This window comes from Trichosurus vulpecula, chromosome 1 (genome assembly GCF_011100635.1).
Source record: "Trichosurus vulpecula isolate mTriVul1 chromosome 1, mTriVul1.pri, whole genome shotgun sequence".
NCBI lineage: Eukaryota > Metazoa > Chordata > Mammalia > Diprotodontia > Phalangeridae > Trichosurus > Trichosurus vulpecula.
The window spans coordinates 5,602,692-5,629,557 of record NC_050573.1 but is presented as its reverse complement, the minus strand read 5'-3'; the positions used below and the strand labels follow the sequence as shown (position 1 = coordinate 5,629,557).

General features: G+C 40.5%; 1 protein-coding gene across 1 annotated transcript; it reads right to left on the bottom strand.

Moving 5' to 3' along the window:
* Window positions 1–11,866: 11,866 nt before the first annotated feature.
* Window positions 11,867–21,810, bottom strand: LOC118845378 (zinc finger protein 420-like). Its single transcript, XM_036753309.1, has 10 exons — window positions 21,773–21,810; window positions 21,096–21,278; window positions 20,533–20,967; window positions 20,358–20,416; window positions 20,258–20,316; window positions 18,703–18,829; window positions 18,067–18,162; window positions 17,407–17,429; window positions 14,639–15,586; window positions 11,867–14,558 (listed from the first exon to the last, which is right to left on the bottom strand). The coding sequence occupies exons 1-10, from the start codon at window positions 21,808–21,810 to the stop codon at window positions 13,569–13,571; spliced, it is 2,958 nt and encodes a 985-aa protein (XP_036609204.1). The 3' UTR covers window positions 11,867–13,568.
* Window positions 21,811–26,866: the final 5,056 nt, after the last annotated feature.

Genomic DNA, 26,866 nt, shown 5'->3' with positions numbered 1-26,866 from the left:
AAAAGATATAAAATGATTTAGATGATGTCATTTTTATTACATTGCCATGACCCAACTATAAACAATGAATCTACAGTTGTTTTCCTTTGCTTCTGTTCAGATTGTTTTGTAATTGTATTATATAAATTCTGAAACTCTCTTGGGGCAGACGAATTCCCAGATGTTGTTTGTATTTAGAAGTAAAAAATGTTTTTGATACTTTGCAATCATTTCCTATTATTATTTCTCTATCCTAAATGACTTAATCTGTCTTTCAGTGGTTTCATTTACACTATAGGCACCATTGTGTATCAACTAGAACCACTTCATTCTCTTTTGTTCCTTTATACATTTTGTAACTCTGAATGTAGTCTTCTTCTATTGTTTTTGTTTCTATTGTAGAGAAATGCTGATAATTTTTGTGGATTTAGTGTCCTAAAATTTTATCAAAGCAACTACTAATTATCTCGATGTAACAACAAATGTTGCTGGCAGCTGGTGTGGAGATGAAAGACCAAAAACAAGACCAACAACAAGAGCACACAGGAAGGCTGCTAGCACAGGTTCTTTGATCTGCTTTTCTAAAGAAAGCAACTTTAAGGGGTTAACAATCTCACCTTAATTAAACATGAATATATCATTCACTTCAGGGGAAAAAGTTAGCACCCTATATTAGGAAGGCAGAATTTATGATTTCAAAGAGAATCTCATATGTGCCTAAAAGGTCCGGAACCGCAGGATATAAGGAATTCTCTAGGCAGAAGGCAGGAGAACTAAAGCATGTGTTTACACTCCACAATAACAAGCCCACAAACCAGCGTCCCCATTTTGATATTTTCATCAAAAGCTTCCAGGCCCAATAAGTTCACCTTACAAGGGTAATCAGAAGGCCACAGAGAAGCGAGATGGTATAAGGCAAAATCGTATACATGCTTCCCCTCTATGGTAAGAAGATTACCCACTAGCCTCTAGTCAGCTCTGCTACCGGCAGCTCAGCTTCGGCTATAGGTGTCTCTGGCTCCAACCGGAAAAGGAAAGGAGGATCTTCAAGCTGTCCTCTCCCCTCTTATAGAGTTTTTGACATCATCAAGCGCCGCCTGAACGACCAGGGCCGATTGGTTCTTGACTTGGCCCCTCCCCCAGCGTAGACCACGTTAACACACCTCCCCTCAGCCAGCGCCACGACTCATCACACAGGAAGCTCTGGTCCTGCCCCGGAAGAGCAAGCCCCAGCGTCCAGGGAAGCTCAACGAGGCGAGCTGAGTCATTCAAAGAAAACAAAGTCCATTCTGGCTACACACCCTGAACTTCAGAGCAAATACAAATAGAAATTACAAGCAGAGAAAATATAAACAGATCAACAGCAGGCTTTTATCTGATCAAGGCATTACATACATAGTTACCAGAGAGAGAAGCACCAACATCTGGGTTTTCAAAGCCGGGGGGCTTCAACGGCTACCCAGAGTCTCATCACCAACACTCTTCCAATGAGTGTACCTCCAAAAGAAAAACACCAACCTCAAGGCACATATACCCTGTTTGGGGCCCTGACTCAGCACCTACTTAGCAAAAGGGTGTGGGAAAGATCTTTAATCGCTAGCACCACATCATATACACTGTTTCCAATCAACGATTCTTGATTCAAACAAAGGCAAGACTCAAAGACACCCAATTGCCTCAGTGCTGAGAAGCACTCCTAAACAAAGAAACAAAGGCAAAAGGTCCCACTCTGCTTGGCATTATACTCAATCACCTTTGCCCCAGAACCATATCATCTACCTATAGGGTAGATACTTAATGTTGAATCAATCCCTGATATAAAGCCAACCTCATGGTGAGTAATTTTGAAGATATATCCCTGTATTCTCCTTACTAAGATTTTAGTTTAAATTTTGGGATCAACATTCACAAAAATCCATGGTGGGAATGGAGCTGAGTGGCCATTTAGTAATCCCATTCTGTAAAAAGAATCCCCACTATAACATACTAACCCTGGATTAAAAATCTTCAATGAAGGAAAATATGTCATTTCCCAAAGCAGATAATTGCATTTTTTGATAGGTGAGTGTTAAGAAGTTCCCCTTGACATTAAGCCTAATTTCACCTCTTTGCAACTTCTAGACATTGCTAAATAACAAATCTAATCCCTCTTCAACATGGCAGTTTTTTAAAAATATTTGAAGAAAGTTACCATTTCTTCCATGTCTTTTCTTCTGTCTAAACCTCTCCAGTTTCTTCAACTAATCCTTATATGGCATGAATAGAAGGCCCTTCTCCATTCTGATTGCACACTTTTAGTTCTCCAGTTCATTAATATCCTTCTTAAACCGTGGCACCAGAAACTGAGCACAACAGTCCAATTATGTCTTTCTGGGAAATCTTTATGTTTTTCCAACATTGATGTCTTTTGATTCTACTCCTATTTTTTCTTCCACTTTTGATTTCCAAATTTGCCATTCTTTTTCATAGCCTCTCCTATTTTAGACATCATACAATGTATGTTTGAAATTGTCTATTTACTCATTTGTCACATAGATTTTTGTATTGAGGAGTGATTTCTGTATTAACTTCCATTCTCATACACACAACTAACCTTTTTTTCTCTTTTGAATCATCTTACAATTTTTTGGTTTTGTTTTAATATTTCTGGAAAAGAATTTGTCTTGCATTATCTTTTTCAATTGGAGTTTTTCCTCTTTTCCCATCACTTCATAATGTTTAATGTGTTGTCGTTTTTGATTTTATTAACTTTCCTTTCTTTATGAATCTATGTTGTTTCTTCTTCTTGGTCAGTGGTTTATTTCCAACCTTTCTCTTTTGGCCTTTATACCATTCCCCTCACCCACCCATTCCTCATCTGATCGGTTATCATTGTATCAATCCCCATGAATCAGTTGGCCCCTACTACTTCAAAGCATTTTTTCTTGTTCACACTACCAGTGTTCAACAACTTTAAAACTCTACATGCAGTTACAGGTGGGGATATTCATCTGGTTATCTGCCTAGTGACAATTCCATGGGAGAAGTGACCCTAAATGGGTTTATATCCCACCATCTTTCGGCAAAGAAAACCCTTCCCTTCTAGTTGGCACTTCACCTCATCTCTGACTCCTCCCCCCATATGTATGTGTATGTGTATATGTATGTATATATATAGATATAGATATATATAGAGAGAGATATAGATATATATAGACACACACACAAAATATATATATATATACACACACATATGCACACAAATGTCAGACCTTTCTGAGTTCCATGTTCTCCACCTCTTGTTGAGGTTTGAAGGAGACAGACCACATAACTAACAATTACAAGATATAAGTCACCACAGCCAAAGATGATATTCATCCCCCTTAGGCACTACAAGCTGGCTATGCAGTGGGTGTGGGAATGAGAGTGGAATGGGAGATTAGGGTCACTGAAACCCTCACATATTTCAGTCCTCCAGTTACTTCAGAAGGCTTTACATTGTATGAAGAGATTTCCCTTGTTTTGTTTTTGCTACAATTTTAATTACCATATAGATGGAGCAAGGACTTCCCATATTCAGTATATTCATAAGGTTTTTCTGTGTGAATTTTTTGATGAGAAGAAATTGCTGAGCTAGAGATAAGTGCTTTCCCTTATCATAAGGCTTTTCTCCAGTATTAATCCTATGGTGTCAAATTAGTTCAGCTTCTTGCAGGAAGGCTGTCCCACATTTATTACATTCATCAGGTTTCTCTCCAGTATGAATTCTCTGATGTTGAATAAGATCTGTGCTCTGGCAGAAGGCTTTCACATATTCATTGCATTCATAAAGCTTCTCTCCATTACATATTGTATGATTTTCTGTAAGGTTTGAATTATACCTGAAGGACTTCCCGCATTCTTTATTCTTAGAAAATGTCATAATTGAGCAAATTCTACTACATTTACTCAAGTCTTAATATAGTTCTTTCTTTGGGCATTTATATTCACGTAGATTCTTGACAGATTCTCTCTATAAGGTTAAAAGGACTGGTCCTATACTAACTTCTTCCATGTTTGTTATATTCATGATCTCTTTTCTTTCTGGGATCTTTCCCTTGACAAAATTTTGCTTACCTAGAATGTTTCTCCTCATTGCTCTCTTGTCTTTTTAATCTGGCATCACATTTCCAGGTTTGTCCTACCTTGGAGATACTTGTGAATTTTTTCTCAGATGATTTTTCATAGAAAAACTCAATTTGGGAGATGATTTATTTTCAGGCCTAGTGTGACAACCTGTGAGAAATTAAAAAAAAACCAAAACAGAAGGAGTAAACATCTGTGTTGGTAAGAAAAATGGGCTCCTTAGCACTTAGTTCAACAAGTGCCCTTGAAGAGTTTGGCTTTTGTTTGCTTTGATTAATTCAGTGTATTTCATTGAGTCTTACTAAGTGCTAAGCCCCAGGGCCCAAACCCCTATTAGGTGTAAAACCTTAGTGGGTGTGGATTGGCAACTAAGGTGGGGCCCAAGGTAGGGCTAACTCCAGGGAGGGCCTAGTTTACATGTCTGGGACAGCAGAGGCTTTTAGACCACAGGAGTTTAAGTCCGCCTCTTTGTGATGATTCTAGGTCACATGGGTGAGTCGCATGTGACTCACCTGCATGTGACAGCACCCCTGACGCTGAAAAAGATATAAAAACCAGGGGTTGGCTGTCTCTTCTTTGGAGCTCTTTGGCGCAGCAGTGGTGGCGCGTGACTCTGGGCCAGCCCTTGTTCTGAGCTCCCGGGCTGAACCTAGATGTTGGTAACTATGAATTGTATTGGGTCTGTCTGTTGATGTTTGTAATTTGTTTGTATTTTGTTCTGAAGTTCAGGGTGCTGGTTTTTTCCCCTGAACTAAGTGAATGCTGTCTGTATGCTGGATTAAAGTAAACTTGTCAACCCCTTCACCTTGCTTTCCTTAGTTAAGCAGATCAAAAGAACCTGTGCTGTTGGCAGCTTTCCAGGTGCTGGCTGTGGGTGGATCTTACACCCCCACAGAAGCTGCTAGCCGGATTGCTGAAACAACATCTCATTACCCCCTTGTCTTCTTTCTTTCATTAAAAAAGATTGTCAAATTTAAATGGTAAATCAAATAATTTTGACATCTTTTAGTTTGTATTACCACCAATAATTTGTATAAATCATCCACATAGATCCTCATAAACACTTTGTGAGGTCTTGTAAGGTCCAGAATTCCCCCACCTAAGGAATCCTGCATCTCCTCTATAACCATGGGGTGTTCTTTTGATATCAAAGGAAGAGGCCCAAATTGATTATAGGTAATAGTTTAATCAATTGGGCACTTACATTTGGGACCAGTATGATGGATCCTGCCCAGATATTAATCATCTTCAGTCTGGGGCAGCAGCCAGACCAATCAGTGAATCACTGCTAAGAATCCCCCAAATTCCCATGGTAATTATAGAAAACAGACAAAGGCAGGAGGAGCTAGAGAGTGCTTCACTACTGGTTGGTAGATATTTTTTATTTTCTGTTTAGTAATGAGCTTGGTCATTAAGCCAGTGTTATGCCTAAACATAAGTTTGTATACTGATCATATACTGGTCATATGTGGGTCACAATTTTCTTATTTTGGCTCTCATAAGTCATAGTGTATTAAGTTATGACTCAGTGTCTAAAACATAATTCAGTATCTAAGTTATGATTGTAAACAGGTCACCATGTCTGGGCTTCCGCCTTTCACAGAGTTTAAGTTTTGATGGCTTTTCACTTATTACTGTATTTTGTGGCTTTTTTCCCAATAGGAACCCTACACTAGGTTAGTTATTACATTTTCCCAATGAGTAAATGTATGAATGATTTAACATCTTGCCAAAGGCATCAAAATGAGGGTTCAAACCATGAGTATTTGACTCCAAGACTACCATTCTTTCAGCTACACTACAACACCTGTCTGTAAAATGAAGTCTGTTTGCAGTGCTAGAGTAGAAACTATTAGATCTCTTGTAGCCCAACACAAAGAATAAATGTGCTGTCAATTAGTGTTATCCAAATCAGATGAGATGACTCAGAGAATCTAAGAATGTTCAGATGTTATTGATTATTCCAACTTCCTCTTTTCACAATAAGGATAATGAGGGCAAGCTATTAAATACATGTGTGAGGTCATGAGTGGTAGAGTGGCTAAAGAGTGGTAGAGACAGGTCTTCTCCACCCATCCCAGGAGGGCTCCTCCAAATTGTAATTGTTGGAAGAGCCTGTGAGAAAACAGGCACACTAATTCAATATTGATGAAGGTATGAATTGGTTCACTCATTCTGGAAAACAATATGGAACTGTGTCCCAAAAGTAAAAAAAAAAAAGTGGGGGGTACATACCAGCCATGAAGTAAACTCATTATATCGGCAATCATTTACCAGGCAGTTAGATGACTATCAGTTAGCACCAATATAGATAAATATAGATAATTCTTGCATAAGTTCAGTGCAACTGAGTCTGTTCCATCGGGAGGTGATACAGCATGCTTCCCCATAGATCCTCTAGTCATGGTTCCAGAGGATGTGAGTCCATCTGGTGGTAAGATATTTGCCCCACCATGAAACTTTCTAGAGGATGTTAGTCAGCTTTGTGTTTTTTCCTGTTTTTCTGGGTTATGGATAAGTTTGGAAACTCCCCCTTTTAGTCAAGCCAAACATGGCTAACCCTCCATCTCTGGTCAGACCAATGACAGCCTCAAGTGTCATTTGTATCATTGGACTACTTTTGATACTCTATATAACCTGCTACCTTTTCAACTGTATAAAAGACTTGCTCTGTCAGAGGGATCCTTGTCTACTGAGGGATCTTGGATTCAGTTTATTGGTATTTGCTAGTCATACTAATAAATTGTTCATGCTTGGAACTCTGTGCCCCAGTTTCTCTTTATCACAGATTTTTATTGCTCTCTTTGGTGAGCCATCCAGTAGCTGAGTGATGAGACCTCCACTCCAGCAAGCTGTCTCCAAGGAACTACCTCTTCACTGAGGAAGCCGTGGAAGCTGGACTTTCCCCTTGGCTTTGAGCCAAATTTCCTCTAAGCCACAGTAAGCTTCTGAATGGGAGATTCCTATCAACAGAACAAACTAATAAAGTCTCTAAAGTACCACCTCACACTTATCAGAAATGACAAATGCTAGAGGGGAAAAGGGAAATAGGAAGACTAATAAACTGTTGGTGGGCCAGTTACCCTGGTGAACAATTTGGAACTATGCCCAAACTGGAGCTATGCCCAATTTGGAACTATGCCTATGCATTCCCTTTGATCCAGCAATACCACTACTAGGTAAGCACCCCAAAGAGAAAATGCGTGTGTGTGTGCGTATATGTGTGTGTATACACACACACACACACATCAGCTCTCTTTGCACTGCCAAAGAATTGGAAGTTGAGAAGATAGTCAATTGAAGAATGGCTGAATAAGTTGTGGCATCTGATTGTGATGGAGTATTGTGCTATAAGAAATGACAAGGAGGATGGTTTCAGAAAAAAAAAATGGGCAACACCAATATGAATTGATGCTAAGTGAAGAGAGAAGAACTGGGACATCATTGTGCAGTAACAGGAATGGTGTAATGATGATCACCTGTGAAAGACTTGGCTACTCAGAATAGAAAAACCACAGGATGTTCTCTAGGGCTTCAGAGCCCCAGACTAGCAACATAATCAAAACTAGAACAGGAAAGCTGGGATTAACACTGTATTCTTAATAAATACCCTTCCCTTGCCATGACTAAATAACAGTCCTTTCATTCATGGTTAGATGGAGTACAAATATCTCATTTTGTACCCAATCTTGAACCTGAGCTACCCAACTAGCCTGGCAAGGCTTGGTCTAGAAGAAACATCTAACCATTTCTCCTAATTCTGCCAAGCTAAGCAGCCAAAAAGGGTAACCCTAACTCTAAATACATGCTGGGTCTGGAATCAGGAAGACCAAGTTTAAATCTGGCTTCCAACACTTACTATGTAACCCCAGACAAGTCACTTAACCTGCCTACCTCAATTTCCACAAGTGCAAAATGGCAATATAAGTAGTTCCTCACGTTTGTTGTGAGGAAAAATGAAATACTATAAGAGTTTAATATTTGTTTTCTCCTCCCTTCCCCTACCAAGCAGAACTACAAACCCTCTTCCAAGTGACAGATCTCCAAACACTTGAGGACAGCGACCATGTCCTACCCTAAATCTCTTATCCATTTTAAACATTCATAGTTCCAGCAGTTGATCTTCGTATGAAGTAAAATTGAGACCCTTCATCTCTCTGGTTGCCCTAATCTGGACACACTCATCTTTTTCAAAGTCCTTTATACAATATGGTGCTCAGCCTTGCATACAATGCCCTTGAGGTGGTCTAACCAGGGCAGTGGAGTGTGACTATTACATCCTCGGTTCCAGACAACATAACTCATTTTAACATAACCTAAGACTTCACTTTTTTTGGCTGCTCTATCACATTGACTTATGTTGACTTTATAGTTCATTAAAACTTGGGTCTCTTTAATAAGTTTTACTCATGCAACTTAATTTTAAAAGATATTCCTCTTAAACTCTCTGATAGGACCTTCCCTATCTAACACAAAGCATTTATGGAAAACCAACAGAAACACAAATGATGGCATATATATTACAGGTCCAGAATCCCTTTTATTCATTATCTACAGTTCAGAAGATGATTGGTTGATCATAACTAAAATTACCTTGTATTAATTTTATATATTCCTATTGTTATTTTTAAAATAATTTTATTGAGGTGATTTTTTTTACATTACATTTACAGGTTACTTCCATTCTGTAAAAGATGTCTTGCACAAAGTTAAACGTTTAAGTATAAACAACAGTGACCTCAACTGAAAGCACATGCAATATTCCACATCTGTAGCAACACCCAAAACTTTATATTTCAAATTTTTAAAAAATAATATATATTTTATCTATCTCCACCACATTAAAAATGTATATTGTAACAAATTTGCATAGCCAAGCAAAAGACATCCTTTTGCTGGCTACATGCCTCATTCTACACTCTTACCTTTGTCAGAAAGGCAATAGTATGTTACATCATTGATCCTCTGGAGTCATGGATGGTCCCTGTACTGATCACAATTCTTACAGCTTTCAAAGTTGTTTTGACTTTACAATGTTACTTATATAAATTGGTCTCCTGGTACTGTTCTTTAGCACTTTAGAAAAGTGTTTAAAAGTGTATATTGTGAGCAAACAGTAAACATTTTTCTTCTTTCTCTGCTTAGATAAGCCTTTCCATATCTCCTTGAAATCATCTACTCCTTTGTTTCTTACACCATCAATTTCATCACTCTTCAATTGATGAGTAAGCCTTTCATTTTCAGAGTTTTTACTACTGCAAAAAGAGCAACTATAAATATCCTTGTACATGTAGGATGTTTTCCTCTTCCTTTGATTTCTTTTGGATATAGGCTTAGCAGTGGGATAGCTGGGTCAAAGGGCACATACTGTTTAGTCACTTTTTTTCTGGTATCAATTCAAATTGCTTTCCAAAATGGTTGTACCCATTCCCACATCCACCAGCAATGCACCAACATACCTCTTTTGCCACAGCCCTTTTGATGTTTATCATTTTCCTTTTTTGTCATCAGATGTGCGAAGTGGAATTTCAGAATTGCTTTAATATGCATTTCTCTAATTAGTAGTCATTTGGAAGATTGTTTTAGCTAGCTAGGTGGCATATCAGAATGCAGGACTTCAAGATGAGAAAACCTGAGGCCAAATCCCACTGTTTTAACAACCCAGCTAGCAGCTTCAGTGGGGGCGTAAGATCCCTCCCCCACAGCCGGGACCCAGGAGGTTGCTGGGACGCCGGGAAAGCATAGGTTCTTTTTATCTGCTTAAAAGCACGGTGAAGGGGTTGACCAGCTTACTTTAATCCAGCATTCAGTTAGCATACAGACAACATTCATTTAGTTCAGGGGAAAAACACCAGCATTCAGTTAGCATTCAGTTAGTTCAGGGGAGCAAAGAGACAAGCATCAAGAGACAGACCAAATACAGATTCATTGACTTACTTCAGGGGAAAAAACCAGCACCCTGAGGTTCAAAACATTCATTTAGTTTGGGGGAAAAACAAACCAGCACCCCAAACCTCAAAACCAAAATACGAACAAATTACAAAAATCAACAGACAGACCCAATACAATTCATAGTTACCAACATCTGGGCTCAGCCCGAGAGCAAGGGCTGGCCCAGAGTCATGCTTGCTTGCCGCTGCTTCCCACACCAACCGGAAGAGGAAAGAGAGAGCTTCAAGCTGTCCTCTCCCCTCTTACAGAGTTTTTGACATCATCAAGCACCGCCTGAATGACCAGGGCCGATTGGTTCTTGATTTGGCCCCTCCCCCTAGCGTAGACGTTAACACCTCCCCTCAGCCAGCCCCATGACTCATCACACAGGAAGTTTTCTGCTTCCTGGCATGCTCTCTGGGCTTCCTGCCCCGGAAGAGCAAGCCACAGCGTCCAGAGGCTCAATGAGGTAAGCTGAGTCATTCAAAGAAAACAAAGGCCATTCTGGTTACACCCACCTGAGATACTTCCTAGCTATGTGCCCCTGGTCAAGTCACTTAACCTGTATCAGTTTGCCTGACTCTGAAAGGGGATAATAATCACATCTACTGCATAGGATTGTGAGGCTCAATGTTAACATGCAAGGTACTTTCCAAAGCTTAAGGTGCTATGGAAGGGACAGCTATGAAATTATTATTACATGGCTATAGGTAGCCTGGATTTGTTTTTCTCTTGAGAACTGCCTGCTCATATTCTCCGACCATATATCAATTGGGGAATGGCTCCTATTCTTATACACATGAATCTGTTCTTTATCTACCTCGCAAATGAGACCCTTATCAGAGATACTTGCTGTAATGACTCCCCCGACCCAACTGTTTCCTTTTTAACTTTAGCTTTATCAGAACTTAGTGCAAAAGCTTTTTCTTAAATGTTACATAATCAAAATTATACATTTTATCATCTGTTATCCTTTCTATCCCTTGTTTAGTGAAGAACTTGTCTTCTAATCATATATTTGATATGTAGTTTTCCCCAGGTTTCCTTACTTTAATATTACAATATTCTATAGCTTAATTTTAGAAAAAAGCTATAAATTTAATTAATCATATTAATAACAAAACAAAAAGTATATGATTTCATCAACAGATACACAAAAAGCTTTTGACAAAATACAATAATCATCTGTTAGAAACATTACAAAAGTGAGGAATAAAAATATCTTTTAACAAAATGATAAATAGTATATATCTAAATCCAAGAACTACTACTATAGGTAAAGAATATAAGCTGGAATTCTTTCCAATAAAATCAGGAGTGAAACAACAATGTCCATTGTCTCCACTTCTATCTGACATAGTACTAGAAATGCAATAAGACAAGTATAGGTAAAAAAGGAAATTATCACACTTCATAGGTAACGTGATGGTATACTGAACAAACCCTAAAGAGTCAACTAAAAATTAATTTAAACAAGAACTTCAGCAAATTTGCAGGATATAAAACAAATCCACCCAACCCATCAACCTTTCTACATAATACCAGTAAAACTCAGCAGGACAGAGAAATTCCATTTAAATTAACTATAGAATGTACAGCATACTTGGGAGTCTATCAACAAAGATACATACCACAAGTATGGAAACATAACTATGAATAACTGTTTACAGAAATACAGACAGACCTAAATAATTAGAAAAATATTAATTGCTCATGAGTAAAATATCAATATGGTAAAAATGACAGCATTTCCTAAATCAGTATTGTAATGTCATTACAATCAAAGTACCAAAGATTCTTTTAAAAAAATATAAAATAAAATTCATGTGAAGGCAAAAAAAAATGCCAAGAATCTCAAGGGAAATAATGAACAGAAATAAAAATATAGAGGGCATGGCAGTGCCAGATCTAAAACTAAACTATAGAACACAAATTCTCAGCACAGTTTTGTACCAGCCAAAACCAAATCAATCAGGGGAACAAATCTGGCAACACACTGAGGGAAAATGGATCTAGTAGCCTAGTAGATGATATACACAAAGACCCCAACTATTGGGATAAGGACTCACTACCCCGTGAAAGCTGTCTGGGAGGAGTTAGATTTAGACCAATAGCTGACTCTCTATGCCAAACTAAGCTGCAAATGGATGCAGGACCAAGGTATAATAGAGAAACCAAAGCACAATGCCTGGAATATAGCTGCATAACCACTTGTTGATTGCAACTGATGACTTTGCCTCCTTTTTAGCATTGCTTTCATTCACATTATTTTAGTCAATGTAGAAACTGTTCTCCTAGATCTTTCTTCAATTTATATCACTTCATATACATCTTTCTCTGCTTCTCTAAATTCCTCATATCTGTCACTTCTGGTGGTACGATAATCTATAAACACATGAATATCCCCCAATTTGTTCAGCCATTCCCCAGACAATGGGCACCTGCTGTGCTTGACACGCTAGCTGTCACAAAAATGAGTGCTTTGGTTTAGGATAGGGACCTTTCTTAATGTGTTTGACTTCCTGAACTTTGTGAACACAAGTGGGATCACAACAGGTCAAACACACAAACAGATCCGTGACGGGTTTCTTGCAAATTTTACGTTATTTCCCCAAATGGTTGAAGCAATTCACAACTCTACCAACAATACCTGAATTCTATAGTTCCTCCAACACTAGGTCTGCTATTATCTTTGCCATTTTGAAACCAGGTTTTTTAGAAACCATTTTCTACCTGTTCTTCCCCATGTTGTACTTGACTAGTAGAACCGAAAATAACAGTATCACTATCATCCTTTTCGTATTTATAACATTCTGGTCCATCAAGGTTTTTTCGTATCTTAAATGTCATCTAGCATGTTAATTACACTCAGCAGCCTTGTGCTACCTCCAAATTTGAAAAGCATATTCTGCATGCCTTTATATGAGTCATTTATAAAAATGGTAAAACGGTAGAGGTCCAAGAAGTGATCCCTAAGGCACTTATGTAGAGGCCACCTAGCAAACGGCCACTAAACCAGTACTGCATATTCTTTGGGCATAGCCATTCAACTAGTTCTAAACCCAGTCCTTCTGGGTGCTAGTCTACTTCTCTATCTCTGCCAGAATGTATGCATGACATTTACTAAGTTATGTGATTTGGATGATTTGCTTTCTACATTATATTGAAGCTTTAAAGAATATTGCTATCACTTCCCACTGCTAACAAGTATAGTCAAGCAAAAGAAATACTTTGGTCATAAGAGAAAGGGCATGTCTCATTCTACACCAGCACTCTCCTATCTCTTTGTGCTTCACCACTATTCACAGATGGGATTCACAACTGCTATACATTCATATAGTTTCTGTCTGACATTATAGTATTTAGCAAGGCTGAGTTCTGGAGAAAAGCCTTAACTCAATTTTTATGTTCAAATATGGTTCTAATATGAACTGTCTGATGTTCAGGAATTTTGAATTTCTTGCTGAGGCTTCTCATATTCTGGCCCATATGAATTCTCTAATGTCAAATATGCTGTGTGCTCCTGGAAAATGAATTCATCAACATTCATTACATTAACCAGTTTTCTCCCCTACATGAATTTGTCTATGCTGATTTAGGGCTGTTCTCCAAAAGAAGGCCTTTCCACATTCATTGCATTCATAAGGTTTCTCTCCTGTATGAATATTCTGATGTTGACTAAGGTGTGAGTTATAGCGAAAGGTCTTCCCACATTCATTGCATTTATAAGGTTTCTCACCAGTATGAATCCTATTATGTAAAGTAAGATCTGCTTTCTGACAGAAAGCCTTTCCACATTCTAAACATTTATATGGTTTCTCTCCAGTGTGAAATCGCTGATGTCTAATAAGTTTTGCTCTCTGACTGAAAGACTTCCCACATTCACTGCATTCAAAAGGTTTCTCTCCAGTATGGGTTCTCCGATGTTGCACGAGCACTGTGCTCCAGTGGAAGGCCTTCCCACAGTCACTGCATACATAAGGTTTCTCTCCAGTATGAATTCTATTATGTTGAGTAAGAGCTGCCTTCTGACAAAAGGCCTTACCACATTCACTGCATACATAAGGCTTCTCTCCAGTGTGAGTTCTATTATGTTGCGTAAGATCTGCCCTCTGACAGAAAGCCTTCCCACATTCATTGCACTGATAAGGTTTTTCTCCAGTATGAGTTTTCTGGTGCTGATTAAGATTAGTGCTCCGGATGAAGGCTTTCCCACATTCATTACATACATAAGGTTTCTCTCCAGTATGAATTCTATGATGTTGAATAAGTTTTGCCTTTTGACCAAAAGTCTTCCCACATTCACTGCATTCATAAGGTTTTTCTCCAGTATGTGTTCTATGGTGTTGACTAAGTTCAGTGGCCCGGAGGAAGGCCTTTCCACACTCATTACACACATAAGGTTTCTCTCCAGTATGAATTCTCAAATGTCTTCTAAGGTATGAATTCTGGCGGAAGGCCTTACCACATTTATTGCATTCATAAGGTTTCTCCCCAGTATGAATTCTATGATGATGAGTAAGATGTGCCTTCTGACCAAAGGCCTTTCCACATTCACTACACTCATATGGTTTTTCTCCAGTATGGGTTCTCTGGTGCTAAGATTAGTACTCCTAAGAAAGGCCTTCCCACATTCATTACATACATAAGGTTTCTCTCTAGTATGGATTCTCTGATGATCAGTAAGGTGTGATTTACAGCGGAAGGTCTTCCCACATTCATTGCATTCATAAGGTTTTTCTCCTGTATGAGTTCTCTGGTGTTGGGTAAGTTCAGGGGACCGAAGAAAGGCCTTCCCACATTCATTACATGCATAAGGTTTCTCTCCAGTATGAATTCTCTGATGCCTTCGAAGGTATGAATTCTGATAGAAGGTCTTCCCACATTCATTGCATTCATAAGGTTTTTCTCCTGTATGTGTTCTCTGGTGTTGGGTAAGTTCAGTGGTCCGTAGGAAGGCCTTCCCACACTCATTACATGCATGTTTTTCTCCGGTATGAATTCTTTGATGTCTTCGAAGGTATGAATTCTGATGGAAGGCTTTCCCACATTCATTACATATAAAAGGTTTCTCTCTAGTATGGATTTTCTGATGATCAGTAAGTTGTAATTTACAGTGGAAGGTCTTCCCACATTCATTGCAATCAAAAAATTTTTCTCCAGTATGTGTTCTCTGGTGTTGAGTAAGTTCAGTGGGGCAAAGGAAGGTTTTTTCACACTTATTGCACTCATAATGTTTCTCTCTAGTACGAATTATCTGATGTTTTTTAAGGTATGAATTCTGGTGAAAGGCCTTCCCACTTTCATTGCATTTGTGAGGTTTCTCTCTATTATGAATTTTTTGAGGTTTCCCAAGATAGGCATTCTGTTGGAAGGACTTTCTGCATTCAGTGCAGTCATAAATCTTTTCTCCTCTGTGAATTCTCTGGTGTAGAGTAAGTTCAGTGTTCTGGAGGAAAGACTTCCCACATTCATTACATTCATGTTTATTTCCATTATGAATTCTATATTTTTCAATAAGGTCGAAATTATTACTAAAGGACTTCTGACATTTATCATCATCAGAAAATATCTTCTTTAAACAGATTCTTTTATATTGTTTCACATCTGAATACTTTCTGTGGTTCTTTCTCCATCTATCATATTTATGAAGAAGACCCTTTATTACCAATAATCTCTTTTGTGGAAAAAAAGATGGCTCTAGTTTAGATCTTCTGCCATTTTTATTGTATTCAGTGCCACTCATTTCACTGTAGGATTTCCCTTTGGTGATTCTTTGTCGTCTAAAATGTCGATGTTCCTCCTTCAACTTGGCATAACATTCCCAGACACCTCCCAATGTCAAAATCCAAGAAGCATCTCTTGAGAATCCTTTCTTGGATGATTCTTCCGTAGAAATGTCCAGCTCTGGAATTGTTTTCTTGACCTGAGACCTAGTATCCAAATCTGAAAGAAATTAAAATGGTAAACAATCCCCTTTGCTGAGATGAACCTGTTCTTTTTTCTTTCTGCTTTGTTTCCCTAATTTTCTTTATGTTGTTATTAACAAAGTTATAGTCAACAGTTATATTTTTTCACTGTGTATAATTTACTCTATCAATTTCTTATAAGGTTTTATATATTTCTTTGTATTCTTCATATATATCATATCATACCATATCATATCATATAATAATATAATATCCAATTACATTCAAATATTGCAATTTGTCTAGAAAATCCCCACTGTAACTTGCCTAGAAAAACAGTATAGCCAGGAATGAAGGGAAGTCTTGTGAATGTCCTACTTAGGGCAAGGTTCTAATAATGTGACCACGGGATCAAAAAAAAGACCAAAGGATTGTAAAGCTTTTTTATTTGGCTTTCCAAAAACACTGAATAAAAAGATAGCTCTACCAAGAGTATAAAAGCATTCTTGGTTTACAACATTTAAACTGATCATTTATAACTAACTACACATGTCAATTTAATGGATATAAGGTGGCATATCTTAGAGTTGTTTTAATTTGCATTTCCCTGATTATGAAAGGATTAAATTTTTTTCATTCTGGTATCAATGTGTTTCGTTATATTCTTTCTCTGAAGAACTGACTGTTCACATATTTAAACCACTTATCTATTGGTGAATGGACTGAAGTCTTATAAATGTGTGTCCACTTATTGCAGGTTATTAGTTTGAAGTTTTGGAAGTCTATTCAAAAGGGCTTTCTACTGAAAAGTAAAGAGTCACTATCCAGCTAGATGTCATAGAAAGAAGGGTCTGCCACTAGCCCATGAAACAACACTTCAAACTCAAGACTGCAGACACAAACATAATTCTCAAACAGAACAAAAGCCAAGTACCAAAACAGGAATTAAGAGAAACATAAAAAAGTAAACGAGAGTAAACGATCATAAGGTACCAAACAAGGCCAAACTTTAGAGTCTAATACAGGGAGGTGATACATATAGTCCTCTCTGCTCCCCATCATCATCAGAAGTCATATTTTCTTGCTGTCGTTGTTACTGTTGTTCATTTATCTCAGTTGTGTCTGACTCTTCATTAGCTCATTTGGGGTTTTCTTGGCAATGATACTGGAACGGTTTACCATTTCCTTCTCCAGCTTATTTTCCAGATAAAGAACTGAGATAAACAGGGATAAGTGACTCGCCCAGGGTCATGCATCTAGTGTCTGAGGCCATATTTGAACTCAGGAAGATTAGTCTTCCTGATTCCAAGCCCAGTGCTCTACTCATTCTGCTGCCTAACTGCTCCCATTAGGAGTCCTAAAGGCAGCCTAATTAGACAGAGGGCTTTAGATATAATAGAAAAAAGGTGAATAAAAAGAGAAGGGAAGTGAAATATACCACAGGGCAAAAGGGAGAAGAATGAAAGGGAAACTTCTCTCATACAATCAGGGTGCAAAAGTAGAACACTATATAAACAAAGAAGAAGAGTGAGTAAAACCAGAGCCCTCGCTCTTATCTGAACAGGTCAAAGAGGAGAAGAATCAGCATATATACATATACAGAGGTGGGAACAGATATAAGGGAAATAAAAACAATAATACTGTCAAGACCACTCTGAAAGATTTAGGAATTCTAATTAGCATAATGACCAACTACAATACCAGAAAGCTCGTGGGAAAACATGCTATTACCCTCTCATTAGAGAGGTGATGAGACATAAATGTAGTTGGTTATGGTCAATGAGAAAATTGGTTTTGCTTGACAATAACAGGGGTTTTCTTTGATCTTTCAGTTGGAGGTTGGGGGAGGGGGGAGAGAAAAGAGTAGATTTACACTGATTACAAAAAATAATTTCAAAAATTAAAAAGATTCAATCACTTAGCAGCTCTCCAAAAGTGTAAAAGTATTCTTGCTTTCCACCATTTCTATCAATTAACTTTAACTGACTATACATATGAATTTAATATCCATAAAGTGGTATATTTCAGAGTTGTTTTAATTTGCATTTCCCTGATATAAATAATTCCCCATCCATACTCCTGGTGAATGTTTCTCAGAGCTATTAATTACAAAAACTCAACAGATTAGGTTCTCTTCACTCACCTGAACAGCTGCTTCTTGGAAATCGACTTTCAGGAATCCAAGGTGCTTCCCCTTGCTCCAACTGAGAGATCACATCTGACTTGGCAACCACAAAGCCTGGTCAATGGAAAAAGCAAAGTGGCAGGGGGAAAGACACCTCAGAATTCAATCCTAGCTCCCCTCTCTTCTGAGAGTGGTGGGAATGCTAGGATAGTCCAGAGGACAGTACAAGAGACATCTTGTTCTGATTGGTGTTCCTAGGAAATATGGGGGAATGGGGCACAGCATAGATTTGGGCTTAGCAAGAAAACTGGTTCATATAACACACCTCTTGCTAAGATGATTTGGAACTTTCCTGTCTTCAAAGACCTGCACTGGGAATTTAGAGGAGAACTTCTTGACTGAGGGTACAGAGTTGAAGAAGTACAAGACAATAAAACAGTCAGTTTCCAGTTTCACAAAGCCAGAAACATATTGCGGACAACTGACATGATGAGTATCCCTCCTCTGGGCCGCAAGCATTCTTCGGCCATTGCCATTTCCAACATGCCAAAGAATCATGGCTAAACAGTAGATACGTCCCCCAGCATTTACTAAGGGAGAAAACAATTACCCTTTGATGGGAGGACCCTGAGTCCCAAGGAAAGCCATCCTTACCCAGGCTGACCAGGTTCCTGTAGTTCTCCAGCATCACCTCCCAGTAAAGCTCCTTCTGGGAGGTATCCAGGTAGCCCCATTCCTCCCAGGTGAAGTTCACGGCCACATCCTTGAATGTCACCGATTCCTGAAATAGTCATTCATTCATTCATTCAGTAAACATAAGGACTTCCCCAGTGACCATCCCTTACAGGTGGACCTTAGGGGAAGGGATGAAATGTGCAGGAATCATCAAGTATTGAGTCTCATTGTTCACCTCTCTGAGGGCTCAAAGCCAAACACTCATTTCATCCCTCCTAAGTGACTCAGCTTGTACTTGATTCTCAGTCAGGTCAAAAATCACTGTAGCGCATTGTGAAAAAAAAATTGCGGAAAAGAAAAACATTGTGGAAAAAAAGCATTGTGAACAAAACTGTGGAAAAAATTGTGAAAAAAACATTATAAAAAAAAAACATTGTGAAAAAAAAAATCACTGTAACGTCCGCTATGCAAAAAGCGCTTTTTGGTTTGCCAACTACTTTCCTCACAGACACATCAGGCAGGTGGTGCAGGTATTCCTTATCCCACTTTGCAGATGAGCCAACTGAGTTTAGCAGGGACTGAGTAGCACACTCATGGTCACACAGATATGAAGTGTCAAAGCTGTGACTCCTACCCATGCCTCACAATACCATACCACTGGAGTCAGAAGGAAACTTAGAAGCCTGCTAGCCCAACCCAGACCTTCAAGGAAATGACATTATAACAAACTTTCCCGCTCTAAGACTATCAGCCCCCACCTCAAACCCTATCAGAATCCATTTCCTCTCAGACAAACTGTCCTAACTCAAACTCTCACCAACCACACCTCTAGCAGCTTGTCCCTGGGAATCTTTTATTCATCTGCCAAGACATTCAAGCACCCTCGAATCCTGGCTCTATCACACAATGCTGCCATGATCCCAGGAATTTTCCTTTTCTTCCACGATCTCTACCCCCAACATCTGGAAAAGGGATGTAATACCATGCCCTTCCCTGCAAGGCTTTGTGAAGAGTTTTCTGACACTGAAAACACCACATGCATCCTGGTTCTTGGAAACAGAATTATGTCCATTACTAGCCACCCAGCATGGAGCTTGATGAAGAGACCCAGGAACCTTGAATGTCATGTTCCAAGGGAGGTCAGAAGAACCAGAGAGGCCAAAGAGTGATGCTGACAGAGGTCAGGAGGCCCTGGGTTGTGGGTGGAGGGGAAGAGATCTGGAGTCTGACAGGTGATGTCACCTCCAGGAAGTCCCTTCTCTCCTTCAGGTGGTGGTGGTGGTAGTAATAGTAGTAGTAATAATGGTAGTAGCAGCAGTAGCCCCCCGCCTCTGTCACTAGTATTTCTAAAATGCTGGAAAGTATCCAAAGAGCTCTACAAGTATTTTTGCATTTGGATTCTCACCACAAATCTGGGAGGCAGGTTTTACAAATGGGGAAACTGAGGAAGACCAAGTACCTTGCCAGGGCTACACTGCTAGTCAGTTTCTCAGGTGGCATTTGAATTCCAGTCATTCTGACTCCAGGTCCAGACCTGCAGGCCCCCTAGCCCAGGCATTATAGGAGAGGAGGCAGAGTCTATGAATGTGTCACCTGCGAATGGCAAAGCCCCACTGGGGAAGGGTCCCACTCACCTGGGGGGCCATGGCTTCCTCTCCACTCTTCTGCCCCTCGGGCCAGGCAGGGGCCTCTCCTGGGGAGAAGAAGGGAGCCATGAGAGGTGCAGGGAGAAGGGAGGGCCATGCTCCTAGAGGGCACCCGGCAGAGCCAAAGACGCTGCCTCAGGGAACGAGGGCCAGATGGACATACCAGGAGCCCAGGAAGTAGCAGAGATACTGGGCGTGCCTGCTGTGGCTGGTGCTGACCCCCAGGCAGCCCTGGCCCCATTTCTCAGGGGGGTAAACTGAGGCAGTGCCCCCTCCAGGACCCCACAGTGCCCATCCCAGGGGAATCCCTGAGGAAGAGCAGCCCATTTCACAGGTGAGGACACTGAGGATGCCAACTGGGACCAGGAGAGGGATAGGAGTAGGCAAGGGAGGAGCCAAGGGGGCGACACTGCCGTGTCTCCTCTGATTGGCTGACGGTGCCCGGAAGTCTCTCCGCCCAGAGAAGCAGGGAGGGCGGGAGGCCCAAGGGCCCCCCTCCCCAGGGCAGGCCGATGACTGCGCCCCCTTGCGAAGGGGGACGAGGAGGGGTAACAAACTGCGCAGGCGCAAGGGAACACCTTTCCCTCCCCACCAAGGGCTGAAACCGAGGGACAGACGGAAGCTCCGCGCCCGGGCGGGGGGGGCCTCAGTTCAGGGCTCCGAGGGGCCGGAAGGTCCGTCAGGCCACTGTCCTCTTCACCCCGGTGACACCTGTTGCTGTCTCACCTCCAGGGCGCAGAAATCTGGCTCCGGAAGCGCCGGCAGCTCTGATCTGCCTGCCGAAGTAGGAAGTAGCTTAGGGGAGCGGACGTGACGTATGGGACAGGGCTCTTCTTGACTGCGGCTCCTGGGAAATGTAGTTCAGAGGGCAGCGGAAGCCGATGCGCATGCGTCCGGAGTCTGCGCTTCCTGTGAGGGGAAGAAGGGTCCTCCTAGCAGCCAAGGGTTGGAGGGCTGGGCATGGATCCGAGGTTCTGAGTTCAGATACAGCCCTGGCAGCTCCTTAGCTGGGCAGCAGGAATTTTCCTCTCAGTTCGCTTAGCCAACACCTGTGGGGCGGACGGGCTTAGTGCACCCGCTTATTCCAGCAGTAGCCGGGTCACAATTCAGCAAGCCGTGTGTCTGCACCACAGGGAGCAAAGAAAAAGTAGGCAGCAGCTGGCCACACCAAGAAGTGGTGTTTTATTGTCTTCCCATTATTCGTAAAGGCAACTTTTGGCCTTCATTTTTACAAGATTTTGAGTTCTAAATTTTTTCACCTTCCTCTCCCCTCTTCCTAAACCGGTTAGCGATTTGATAAAGGTTGTTTCCGTATTAGTCATAGCCATGAAAGAAGAGACAGACCGAAAGGGAAAAGCACACACAGACACAGGAAAATAGTCTGCCTCGATCTGCATACGGACCCATAGTTCTTTCTTGGGACACAGATGGCGTTTTCCATCATGAGTCTTTTGGAGTAGTCTTAGATCCTTGCATTGCTGAGAAGAGCCAAGTCTATCAATCAGAGTCTGTCCTTGAACACTGTGGCTATTACTGTATACAGTGGTCTCCTGGTTCTGCTCTCTTCACTCAGCATCAGATAATATAAGTCTAGGTTTTTCTCAAGTCGGCCTCTTCATCATTTCTTCTGGAACAACAGTACTCCATTACATTCACATCCCACAACTTGTCCAGCCATTCTCCAGCTGATGGGCATCCCTTCAGTGTCCAATCTTGGCTACTACAAAAAAAAAGCTGCTATAAATATGAAAAAAAAAATTCTTATTAAGGAAAATGTGTATCACTTGCTAAAGGGGGGAGATAAGAGGTGCCAGCTTGTTAATGGAGATAATTTCATTAAACCAAAGAGAATTAACTTCCTGTCAGGCAGTAAGCAAAGGAGTCATTCCCAAGACTTTAACCCATTTTTTAAAAATTTCTATTTTTTGGTTTTTAGCAATAAGGGCTTTTTGTAACAGAGGAAGAAAAGAAGATCCTGGCAGCAATCAGCTGCTGCACCAGTTCTTGCAGCTAATGCAAGAGTCATATGTTACAAAATGGCCCACACAGAACAAGACAGTTCTGTTCTCCCAGAAATTCACTTTCAACAGCTCTATTTCCTTGTGTGAAACATGGCGATAATAACAGCACCTTCCCCTCAGGCCTCTCATGAAGATGCACTGTGAAAAATATTTGTAAGGCTTGTCAAGCATGATTTAAATGCTAGTTTTTCTATGAGTGTAGACTGTTCTTCCCTCTCTGAGGCCTGCTACTGTCCAGTCAAATGGATGGCTCCACTTGAGTGGTGTGCATTGGTGTAATCTTAATTAAAGTGGGTAGAAATGCTAAAGTAATCAAATGCCTTTGACTAAACTTTACTAGGTGCTAAACCCCAGGCCCACACCCTTTTGCTAAGTAGGTGTGAATCCTTTGAGCCCTGAACAGAGTATAAAAGCTCAAATGTTGGTGTTCTGTATAGGGCTCTCACTCCTGGAGGAGTGTTGATGTGGAAACTCTGGGCAAGCCAAGAGTCTCCCTGGCCAATGAACCCAGATGTTGATACTTTCCTGGTAAGTATGAATTGTGATTTGAATCAGATAAGGTCTGTCTGTTGATATTTGTAATTTGTTTGTATTTGCTCTGAAGTTCAGGTTGCTGACTTTTCCTCCTGAACTAAGTGAATGATACTTGTATGTTGGATTGAAATAAGATTGTTAACCCCTTGACGTTACTTTCCTTAGTAAAGCAGATCAAAAGAACCTGTCATAGCAGCTCTTGTTTTTAGGTTTGTGTTGGTCTTACACCCCACAACAGCTGTTGGATGGGGCTGAGGCAAAGAGCATCCCCTCCCAAAGGCCCAGGGAACTATTCCCTATCTCTGAGCATCTTCTTGTCAGAGATAGATGTTCCATCCATCCTGATTCAAATCCAGATGCCTGTAGGAACAGTTTGGCTAGTACCTAGTGGGGCTGTGTAAGACCAACAGTAACCAGCACACAGAAGGCTACTAACACAGGTTCTTTGATCTGCTTTACTAAGGAAAGCAACTTTAAGGGGTTCATAATCTTACGTTAATCCAACACACAAATATCATTCACTTAGTTCAGGGGAAGAAGCCAGCAACCTGAACTTCAGAGCAAATACAAACAAATTACAAACATACACAATATAAACAGACCAAATCATAATTCATGGTTACCAGGAAAGCTTCAACATCTGGCTTCATAAGCTGGGAGGCTCTTAGAGTGGCTGCCCAGAGTCCCACACCACTCTGCCAGTGGCTGAGAACCCCATACAAAACACCAACCTTTGGGCTTTTATACTCTGTTCAGGGCTCAAAGGATTCACACCTAGTTAGCAAAAGGGTATGGGCCTGGGGCTTTGTACCTAGTAAGGCTCAATCAAAGACACTTAATTTAGCATTCTAAAACAGTGAAAAAAAAAAAAAGTCCCACCTTAATTACCAGTAGAATGCCCCAACCAACCAAATGGCCTAGCCACTCAAAATCTCAGCCTGTCTCAGCCAAGCATCCATATAACATCCCACTCTCCAGGGAAGCTTGTGGCCTGGGTGACTTGAAGCTGTCACCAGTAGCCTGATTTATTTCCTTCCCATCTGCCCTCCACCCCAAAAGTAAAAAGTAATAGATCCTCAAGCCCAAGAAGGCCAGACTTCTTATGTTTCCACAGGTGGTCCCTTAAGGCCTGGTACCTTATCCTTCCTCAATTCTATATCATAGAATCCTTTCCTTTCTTCACAGCTCAGGCACTGCCTTCTCTGTGGGGAATTTTCTGAGCTTCCCTGAGTTCAGCACCCTTTCTCCCTTGTAATGATTTGATTATTTTGTATTTACTTACCTCTATAAATATTGTATTCCCCACCCCCCAACCAGGAGATTAGCAGCTTCTTGAGGGTAGGAATTGACTGATTTATTACCTAATAGTTCTGAGAACAGAGCAGACCTTAAGAAACATTTGTTGAATTGAGTTGAAGCGACATTTTCATCCACATATAGTTGTTCATATGTTAATGAACCAACTACTGTGAGTGAGCATGATTTTGATTGTGTTCTGAAATCTGACACAATTAGCACAGCACAAATTGGAGCAGTGGATGAATTTCACCATTGGTGAGTCCATCAGCAAGCATTATTAAGCACCTACTGTATCCCAGGTGTTGTCCTAGGTGCTTGAGATCCAAAGAAAAAAAGAAAACACTCTTTACCTTCAATGACCTTACTTTTTGCCACTGCAGATAAGTGTGTGTGTGTGTGTGTGTGTATAAAAGAAATTATTTCTCTCATATTAAGAGCCAATTATTAAAATTGAGGAGACCTCAGCTTTTTTTTCCCTGTCCTGTTTTCTTGTCCAATCTCTCCAGGACAGGGCTGATGAAAGACAGGATTAATACTCTCCCTGTTCTGGGTATTGCTCCTCAACCCAACTAGCTCAGGCTTGGGTGGGGGATACAGAGTCTTTGTCCAGATTGCCCAAGGCCGGGCATGGTCTGTTCATGGTCTGGGTATAGAGACAGTATCTCTGGCTAAGAGTAACAGTCCCTCATCAGAGAGAGCTTAATTCTCTTTGTAAAGTCTGCCTCCCATTAACTGTTAACCAATCAGAGTTGATTGGTCAGGAACACCTCTCATCCAAGGGCATATAAACCTCAAGAAGTGGCCATGCCTACTCTTTGATCATAGAAAGGATCAGACCCCCTTTTTTTTCAATCACTTACTGCCCATGATTGATGAAATTGATTATAATTAACCCCAAAATTTTGTCTCCTGAAATTATTTTATACACAGTGTGTGTGTGTGTGTGTGTGTGTGTGTGTGTGTAGACTTGTGATACTGTTTTTGGTCAACAGTGTATAAATGTATATATATATATATATATGTGTATATATATATATGTATGTATATGTATATATGGAGAGAGAAAGAGAGAGAGAGAGACAGAGAGAGAGAGAAAACAAACATAGCAAGTGGGAAATTGAAGGGAGGATTCTCCAACAATTGAAGTGGGGGAGCAGGTAAAACTTTATGTAAGTGGTGGCATTTGATTCAAATTTTGAAAGAAACTTAAGGATTCTCAGAGGCAGAGGTGAGGAGGGAATGCATTCCAGGCAGGGAGCACAGCCTGTGCAAAGGCACAGGAGCTAGAGATGTATTGTTATATGTGAGGAATAGCAAGGTCAGTTTAGCCTGACTACAAAGTGTGAGAAGAGTCCTGGATCCTGTCTGGCAAAGGAGCCCAGCATCAGATTGTGAAGGGCTTTCAATCCCAAACAGGTGATTCTATCTGATACTAGAAGTAACTGGGAGCCACTGGAGTTTTCTAAGCAGGGGAGTCACACATTCAGAATTGATTTAGGACTATCACTTTAGCAGCTGTGTGGACAATGGAGTAGGAAGAGGAGAGCAAAGATCAAGATGCACTCCATGAGACCTACCCTGCAAACCTGAGCTAACTATTATGGGAAAAAAATGGATAAGCAATCAAGAAATAAACATTTATTAAGTACCTACTATGTGCCAGGCATTGTGCTAAGTGCTAGGGATACAAAAGATGAAAAGATGGTCCCCGCCCTCCAGGAGCTCACGATCTAATGGAAGAGACAACATGCAAACAAATATATACAAATTGTATAGTGGATAAACAAGAAATAACTAAGAGGGAGAGGCACTACAATTAGAATGAGTAAGTAAAGGCTCCTTGTTGAGATTTAGTTGAGATGTAAAGGAAGCCGGGGTGGGGGGGCTGCTATAGTAGGGGGAGTTAAGGAGGGAGAACATTCCAGGCATGGCAGACAGCCAGAGAGAATGCCTGGAGCTGAGAGATGGAGGTGCTTGTTTGTGGAACAGCCAGGAGGCCAGTATCACTGGATTCAAGAGTACATGGTGGGGAGTAAGGTGTAGGAAAACTAGAAAGTTAGGGTGCTCAGTTATAAAAGGCTTTGAATGCCAAATCAATCAGCAATCCTTTATTTAGCACCTACTATGTGCCAGGCACTGTGTTAAGTTTTGGGGATACAAAAAGGGACAAAGGAACTTACAGAAGATAATAATAAATAGGAATTCAAAACATTCCTAGAAAGAAAACCATACATGAAGAAATTGTTTGCTTTTCAAACACCTGAGGGATTCAATAAGAATAATGATAATAATATTGAAGATAGGTAAATATGAGGCAGCAACGGCAACATAAGAGAAAGACCAGTAAGAGCTTCCTTTCTGATATGTGCGAGGAGACTAGGGTGAAAGCAGAACTCTGACAGAATTTATGGAGGAGGAAAGGGCCTGAGACAACATGGAGAAAAGCTCACAACATCCCAATAAGTGTACAGTATTTGTCTGTGGAACTAAATCATAAAACAGGAAGACTCATAAAGGTGATGAATACTGTCATGAGATAGGAGAGCTATTCAGTAGGTGGATAGAGACGTTACAGGAGGTATATCTGCTGGGATTTGATGCTCAGAGAGACCGCTCATCCTGCCTCAGGAGAAGGGCAGCCAG